At 37.9% G+C, this 8,805-nt stretch overlaps 1 protein-coding gene across 1 annotated transcript; it reads right to left on the reverse strand.

Annotated features, from left to right (window-relative positions):
- Window positions 1–869: 869 nt before the first annotated feature.
- BDKRB1 (bradykinin receptor B1) lies at window positions 870–2,356 on the reverse strand. The gene has a single exon (XM_040602254.1). It carries the CDS (start codon window positions 2,354–2,356, stop codon window positions 1,271–1,273), a length of 1,086 nt encoding a protein of 361 aa, XP_040458188.1. The 3' UTR covers window positions 870–1,270.
- Between the last annotated feature and the right edge of the window lie 6,449 nt (window positions 2,357–8,805).

The following is an 8,805-nucleotide window of genomic DNA, read 5'->3' on the forward strand; positions in this document are numbered from 1 at the left end:
GGGAGTACAAGACCAAACAGCTGTATAATAACTGATTAAACAAACGATGCGCTTCTCTGTCCCTTTCTGCACTCAGTATCCTTCTGGCTGAACAGGCTGCACTCTATCTCCTGTCTTCGTCCATACCCATACATACACATGCTGTTAGAGCTATGGGAACAGGTATCTCGGTTGTCTTAAGTCTATTGTGCAATTATGGCTGTGATGGAAAAGAAGTTTCCTTCTTCTTGTCTCCTGTCTGGTGTTTTATTGTTACATCATTATTATCATTATTATTTTTATTATTACTACTGCTGCTACTGCTACCACTACTACCGCTAGAGTTTATATTCTGGTAACAGCAAGGATTTTTAATTGCAAAACTATATATTTGCTTTTCCCCAAAGGAACACAGAGAGAGACAAAATGCAAAATAAATACAAGAAGGAACAAGACTATGGTGTAAAATGGGACACTCTCTGCACTTTATTAGTTTTGATTCATAAAAATATAAATATATATCTAAGGATTAGCTTCAGATGAAAGACATTCCAAGATAATAGAGTCTCAATGGCCATCACTGATATTTTCATATATAAAAAAATAAAAAGAATCTTTACGTACTTGAGAAATAATTGTGTAACATTTTACTGGACAAAAAAAAAGTCAGATTTTGTGGAGGGTGCCAGGTTGCTTCACTTTTTTTACAACTTATGTACACTTTCTTTGTGGTACATTGTTTTGTACAATATTAATGCCCTGAATATATTTGAAGTGCACAAAAAATATTCAGAGTTTCCATATGTTACTGTGAAAATGCAAACCATTTAAAATTTTGTTAAAAATAACCGGAGATATTCTATAATTGCTCAAATGCAGCTATCACCTGAAGATTATACTCATATTTGCTCTGTAATACACATTTTAATTTTATGTATAGTGTTATTGGTGGTATAGTAGTTGTCATCACAGGTATAATGCAGTAGAATGTTCCTCCAGCTTATGGCTTTCTGTAAAGAAACCAGACTTCTGATATCTTGTCAAAGAGGTTTTCTTCAAGTCACTGACAATTGTTAAGACAGGTTAAATAATTTGATATAAAATTCTGATACCACGTTAGGTGTTTGGATGGATAACACAAAGAAAAGCAAACCTGAGGGCAAATAAGCAGTCAAGTGATTTACTTGAATAAATAATTTGCTTAGTCTGTGAATGCTAGATCAGTGCAATTCATATTCATTTTTAATGCCATTTGAATTAAGTTGTAATATCAAAATGAAGATTAGAACAATCAGGTTAAACTACTTCTAATTGGAAACATGTTGAAATATGAAGACTTTTCTTTGAACGATACCCAGCTCGAAGGAAATCCACAGGGAATAAACTGTGAAAAAACTTCTAAAGCCTTTTGCCTGAAGTATTTCCCAACAAAGACATAAATCACAGGGTTAATGCAACTGCTGGTGGTAGCCAGAGTATAACTGAACTGCTCACCAAAGTTGACTAGTTCCCCCCAGAAGCAGCCTTTGATCACTTCTGTCTGGTATAATGTATCAAGGAATACAAAAAAATGGTAAGGAGTCCAACACAAGAGAAACATCAGTACCACTGTGAAGATCAACCTGGTGGCCTTTGTGCCTTTGTGCTCCTTGCAACTCTTTGTTCTGAGTGCTCTTCCTTCTCTTGCTTTTTTTTGTAGGGAGCGAAAGGTAGACAAATTAAGGAAGATGATTGCTGTAGATGGCAACCCAAACCCCACTAAGTTGAATACCAGGTTTTCAGCTGTTATCCACATTGGGGTGGGGAAGTCTAAAGTGCATGCTGAAATATTCCACAGAGGAAAGTATTTCACAGTCCGAAACATAAAGGTTGGGATGCTGAGAAGGATGCTGAAGAACCAGGTGAGCAAGCAGATCCCTTTGGCCATAGCTTTCCTCCGTATCCCTCTGTGGTTCAAGGTATGAACAAAACTCAAATAGCGATCCACGCTGACTGCCACTAGCAAATAGATGCTGGTGTACATGTTTAGGGTGATGGACATGCTGGTGCTGCGACAAAGGAACTTGCCAAATGGCCAGTCAAATTCATTCCTGATGTTCTCTGCCCAGAAAGGAAGGCATGTGAGGAAGATAAGATCAGCAACAGCTAAGTTGGTAAGGTAGATTTCAGCTGTCTTCAGGGACCCCTTGTGCAGTAAGTATGTGAAGAGAACAAACAAATTTCCAAGCATTCCAATAAGGCAGATGGTGTTGATATAATTGGGTACTATGTAGTACACAATTTCCCACCATTCCTCCAAGTCCGGGCAAATAGTTTCATTGCTCTTGTTTTCACTCCGGTTTGAGGAGAGAACATTCAGTAGAGGAGTTTCAGTCATTTTTTAAAAATTCTGAAGTAGTGAACAGGAGACGTCTTTGAAATGAGAGAAAGGGGCTGTGAAAAAGAAGCATAAAATTCCAACAGTTGTCTCCCATCAGAGGTGTAACAAACATTTAACTGGTGGAAATCCTTTATTAGTGCTCACTGATTATTATAGGCCAGATCAATCCATGCTTCATATGTGCAATGGTGAGAAATGTTCCCAGAATTGGCAAGGATGGAACTTCCTCTACATTCTATGAAATTTCCTCTCTTTGCTGCCATTGTTTGAAGTAGCACAGAGGAAGGGAAGTGCCCATTTTGTCTAAGTAGTTCTGTATGACTCCTCCAGACTAATGACAGAAACATATATAGCTGAATTCTAGCTCTCTGAGAGTAGCGGGAGTCATGCTGGTGACACAAAGCTAGCTTTGCACCCTTCCCTGCCCTCGGTCTTATTTTCCATGCTATGTATAACTTTAGCAGGGTAATGCCCGTTTCCCCAGAGCTGGAAATGCTACTCACCCTCTGTGTGCATCACTTGTTTGCTTAACTTTGCATTCTTTTGTTCCCTCTCAGTTCCTCCCGTCCTGAACTTAGGGTTCAAAATCACCGTTAGATTAGACAGCTTATTGCCCTTAAATGTCAGCGGTTGTAATAATAAAACACTGACTCATCCAAAGTCTTATGCTCAAGATCTTGCCTGGAGGGAAGGCCTCTGCAGCTGCAAATTCACAGCACTCTCCTCCAGTTCCAAAATTTCAGCTGAGTTCAGCTGCAGAGAGGCAGCCCCAGCGTCCAAAACGTTTAGGCACGTATAGCATTGGCAATACCTTTATTTCTCTCTGGTAACTCTGTGCGAGACACTGCAGGAATGAGAGCACAGATAAAACATTATCCTCCCACGAAAATCCACTGGGTTGTGAGCTGCCTCCTGTGGTGACTTTATTCTCCTCGTGTTGTCATGCTTGACCATAGTGCCTGGATCTTGGTTTTTTACAGGTATTCAGTCTCAGAATCATTATGGTAGGCAAGGCATTACTGAGCCTGTGGTGACATCTAACATTTCAGTATTTCATATCCAAGTGGAGCTTGTCAATCATAAAAAAGAATATATTTTTTAAAAAATCAGTGTTTTGCAGTCAGCCACCCTGGATGTTAACTTTCTTCTACAGCTGTTTTACTCTGCTCTTTCAGCTTCTGTATTTCTACACCAAGGGGATAGCTAAGGATGGAGTTTCTGAAGAAAGCATTTAGAACTATCGTTTAGCTCTTTTACATATATGTACAGCTTTAGTGATGTCTGTATCTGAGCAGCTTGCAATACCTGTTTCTGTGATGCCTCTAGCAATTAGTTAAGTACTAATATTCCACATCACGCAATTTGGTACTTGATGCACCCAACATTTTTCATCATTGCAGAATTAAGTGAGCAGCAAAGTTTAATCTTGAGTTCATAAACTCACTCAGGCTGGCAGTCTTGGCAGGGGAACTGGGCTCTCTGGCTTTGAACATCTTCCCTCACAACAGTCTGAATGTCATCTATTTCACTGACAGTCTCATGCAAACTAAGATAACTTGAGAGGATCTAAAGCTGGAGAGAAGATATATAGAGCAAATAAATGGCTGATTAACATCAAAGAGTCTATTTCTGAGACAGCAAGAAGCTCTTTGTGAGACAGCAGGAATCTAACCTTTTTATAGCAGGAGGCTGGCTAAGATGTGAGAGTAATGGAAGAAAATCTGTAACGTTATATGTCAAAAATAACAGAAATAAGATAACTGTTAAACATTTCCTTTTGTAAACAAAATTATTATTTTTACTAAATATAGAGGAAAAAGTTCTTTTTTTCCTTGCTTGCTCATTTTCTGAGTCATTTTGCACACTTTGGATGTGATCTCTGGGCTGGAGACACAAATTTTATATTCATGGTGGGCTAAACTAGAAACTTCAGAAACATTTAGTTTCCATTGCAACTTAGATTTGAGCCACAGCTCAATCTTACTTCTTGTTCAGCTAGCAATTGTACATGAAGTTTTTGCAGAGTTTGTCATCGGGAGAATTTCTTCAGAGGCTACTAGCCAGTGCCTGAGCGCTACCACAAGCCAGAATCCTTTTATAACTTACAGCTCCAGAGGTCTTGACAGAAAATGTAATTAATTTTCAGTTGCTTAATTTAATTTCTTCTTCAAAGACAAATTTTAAGACTGTATTTTTAAGTATTTAGTGCTAATGGACAAGTAGCCACATGAATGTTTTTTTACTTTATGTATGTAACACATTCCAGTCATCTTTTATGCAAATGATGACATATTTTTCCTACTTTGAACTCATTTCAAATTAATTTCCATGTAGTGAATCTATCACCATTATTACTATTAATACATATTACCCAGCTAGGATCATGTGCTCTGAAAACACTAAATAGATACAACCTGAGCTTTAGGAAGAATCTTAAAAGTAAAGATTACTTTGAAAGAGAAAATTCTGCAAACATCTAAGCATTTCAGCTATAAAGAAATCGAATAAAATGAATCACATTTTTACACATAAAGAGAACTAGACCTGACCTTCAAAGTTAGTTTCATGGTAAAACAGAAAGGGAAACTCTTACTAGAACTGAGAGCACAAAATATTTTTTTTTTAATATAAAAGGTATGTGAAATAATTTTAATAAAGGTAAGACATTAAAACCATATAGACATACCTACTCCTTGTCTTTCCTGGCAGTTTAGGCAAAGTTTCACATTAAAAAACAGTTGGTACAGATGTTATTGAGAGAATTCAAAGATGCATCTTGAGGCACGACTGAGCAACTGAGTGCTGTCTGAGTGCTTTGCTGGCCATGTACAATGTGTGTGATGTTACATTTTGGAAGAAAGCCCCAGGATACTTTTTTTTTTTTTTTTTTTTTTTTAACTTCTCCAAATGTCAGCTGTAGTAATTTTCAAGGCATGTGAAATATTTCGTTCTCATTGTGAAATCATACAAGCCATATGGCGTGACTCCTGTCCTCCTGTGACAGCTAAATAAAGCTCTCGAGTACAGGTCCTGTGCAGTTAAAAGTTCCTTTGTATGATTAACGAGGTCTGTAACAATAGCAATTTTACAACAGCTCTGAAGTGCCCTCTCAGTGCCAATGCACACAAAGACAAACATTGAACTAGGTTTTTGTTGTGGTGGGAGCTCCTTCCTCTGCCAGCCTGGGGGAGGACCATGCCAAGGAGCTGGGGTTAAAGCAGAATAGACATATGGGCAGGGCTGCTGAAGCGTGGACCCACTAAACTTCGTTTCCACTGTTTGTGGAAAGCAGTCTTTTGCATCCCACGATAGAGATCTAGGACATGAGTCTCTGTGAACATTACTTCTCAGTAGCTCATGATGACTGCTGTGCTTTCTCAGGCTTACATCCATAAATAATCCCCTTTTTACTTCATTACCTCCTGGGACCTTGTAGCCTGAGACTGTTTGTTTATGAATTATTTTTCTCTTTTTCTTCCAATCGTCTTTTGATTAGAGCAATATTAAAAATAAAATCATATCTGATGCAGCTCAGATTTTAAATACAAATCTCTCTTAAATATACCTGTGTAAACAATAGGGGGTTTCAACTTTTGAAAACACAGTGAAAAATTGTCAAGGGACTGGAATGTTATTTACGTATATGAAAAAATTCTTCCCGTTGGCTACCTACCGAACACATGCACCATCTCTCTGAATTCTTATTTGACCATGTCCATTCCTGTTTGGAAAGTGCGTTAATGAAAAGCCATGTGGGGCTGCACAGTGGTATTTTATTATGAACTTCCCTATCATAATGATAAATACTTTTATTCCAACTTTTTATTCATTAAAAAGATACTAAGTTAGAGTTATGCAAACACTAGTAAAATAGACAAATTAAAAAATTGTTCCAGTTAACACCATCACACTGGAGAATTCTTGAAAGAACACAATATTTAATTTGAAGATTTAAAATGTATAAATACTTCTTTTATTTAAACAGCATCCCATTTAAACATATACTTATTTTATTAAATAAATGAAACAGCATTTAAAAATACATCTCAAATGAAGCTATATGCTTCACTTCTGTCAAAATGATTTTTATTTAATATCTTGATCAAAACTTTTATTTTGGTGAAGACCTGTTACACAACATTTTTTGAATTATGTGTTACCTAAGGAATCCTAGTAACCTACAGGAGGTCAATCTTGGAACAACACATCCCACACTGACTCATTAAGGTAATTGCAATACAACCAGAGATGATCGTCACAGACTTTCTAAAACTTGCCCTTTGCTTACGCTAGTGAATTTTTGTGTTTAAGTTATTTTTTCCATAAAGAAGAACATTTGAGCAATAACCAGAAGTTTGGAATTCATCATTGCTTGGACATGAACCTCTAGAAGCCGCCAGCATTCACATTTACTCACAGACTTTGAACAGAAAACTGCAGCTGTACCTAAAATTTGTGTGATAAATAACATAGTCTTAGAAAATCCATCTCTTCAAAATGGGATCAAAATATTGGTTTGCAAATCCAACTCCTCTTTGCAAATCTAGTTTCTTATTTTCTGTTGGTTTTCACTTCCATCATTAGAACTTTTTTTCAGTAGAGGAGAGAGATGCAGAATTGGGAGTGTATACATTTGGTGGAAATAGTGAAATGAATAGGCACTGCTGTAGCTCCAGCTCTTAAACAATTGAGAACAAGTCCACATAAGAAGCTGTAACTTTATACGAAAAGGAGTTTTAATTTATTACTTCTTTGTAACTTGGGTCTTAATTTCAACCTGTAGAAAGCATATAATGATTTGGTAACATTTTACAGATTGCACAGATGTGATGGACCACAAATTAAAGAAGGACTAGTTAAAAAGATCTGTGTAAGAGTCAACAGTTAAAAACTTTTTGCTGTGTATACACAATTGAAACGTATCTGTCTGTTGGTGCCTTCAGCTCAGGATACTCACAGTGCATTAGTATGTTTTAAGCTTAGATGATCTTCAGCCACCCTGTCTATGTTGATTTCCCTGCAAAAAGTGCATTCTCTAGAGCTGCATAGGAATGCTAACTGGGCCTCTCTGATCAGAAAGACTAAACAAATATGTTGATGAAGGCAGAGGTATTTTTGCTCAATTATTACACACATTACATGGTAGACAAATGGCACAAATTCAGGGTTCTTTCTCTTGGTCCAACAGTTCAGCCATTAAAAGTCTTCCTCTTAACATAGGTGGAGCGTGAATGAATTATCTTTTTGGAACAGTATGATTTAACAGTTTGATTTTCTTTATTGAAATGATTTGCAAATCAACACAGTTATTGGCTATAACTGTTCACCTATTTTGGAAGAGAAGAAAAATTTTTTGATGCAGCCTTGTGATGCAAAGTTGTTCATTCAGCTTAGGTAGATTTCTTTAAATGTACTATAGATGGTATTTCTAAGGAGAGCTTAAACTCTGGTACAATGATTTGCAATTCCTAATAAATGACCCTGGTAGCATCACAGCGCAGTAATAATCAAGCTCCATTTACTACAGTTTACAGAGACTGAAACAACAAAATATGGAAGGAGCCAATATAGGCTGGAATCCCACAATGCGCTGATAGAAAAACAGCATGACAGGGTTATTTAGGGGCTAAAGTATTGCTTGGGGATTTGAGAGACCTGAACCAAGACCCCGACTTCTCCACAGAAACCCTACCTAAAAAAATCTACCTTGTCCTGTCTGCAGCAAGCACCAGCTGTTTGTGCTAACAGCTTTTAAGATCATTAATTTTGCCTTTCAGGTGAAGCCAATAATCAACCTGAAAGAACAAACAGTGAAAAGACAAGAATTATTCCTGCCCATTTCTAATGTGGGCCAGAGATATCAAGGACTGTTGATACACTTGCTGTTTCTCTGCTGATGGTTCCCCAGTCGTCTCTGTTTAGCTGGATGTGGAGTCAGCCCTTTGTGCGGCCAAAGCTTCTGTAAAGATGCAGTAGCCTCAGGTAAAAGGGAGGGTGGGACCGTCTGTGGGAGGGGGGCAGGATAAAGAGGAATAAAAAGATGATGTGATTACATGTTAACTTCTCCAGCTCTGAGGTCCTCAGGACAAAGTCTGCTCTGATTTTACCAAGAGCCTTTCTCACGTTTTGCCTTGTTTCTGTGAGAACAGGACAGAGCCAAGCACCTGAGTGTGACTAAGCTGCCAGTAGGGAAGATGTAACTTGGATGTGGCACCTTATTTCCTGGGGTTTTTTGTTACCTACAGAAACAGTACATGTGAATACTTCACACTGTGTGATTGTGCTGGAAAGTGGGCAAGAATGTGGATTAAACAGGCTGTAAACGGCCGACATTGTGCGTTCTGTGGTCTGCTGAGGCTTTCCATTGCTGCTGGTGTCTGCGTGCTTTCGGAGAAGAGTAAAGGCTTTAGGCAGAGGGTCCATCCTGCAAACACCTATAGCTCTTG

The sequence above is a fragment of the Falco naumanni genome, chromosome 7 (genome assembly GCF_017639655.2).
Source record: "Falco naumanni isolate bFalNau1 chromosome 7, bFalNau1.pat, whole genome shotgun sequence".
Taxonomy (NCBI): domain Eukaryota; kingdom Metazoa; phylum Chordata; class Aves; order Falconiformes; family Falconidae; genus Falco; species Falco naumanni.

Coding starts and splice junctions, on each gene's coding strand:
- BDKRB1 (XM_040602254.1), bottom strand. CDS start 2,356: ATGACTGAAACTCCTCTACTGAATGTTCTCTCCTCAAACCGGAGTGAA.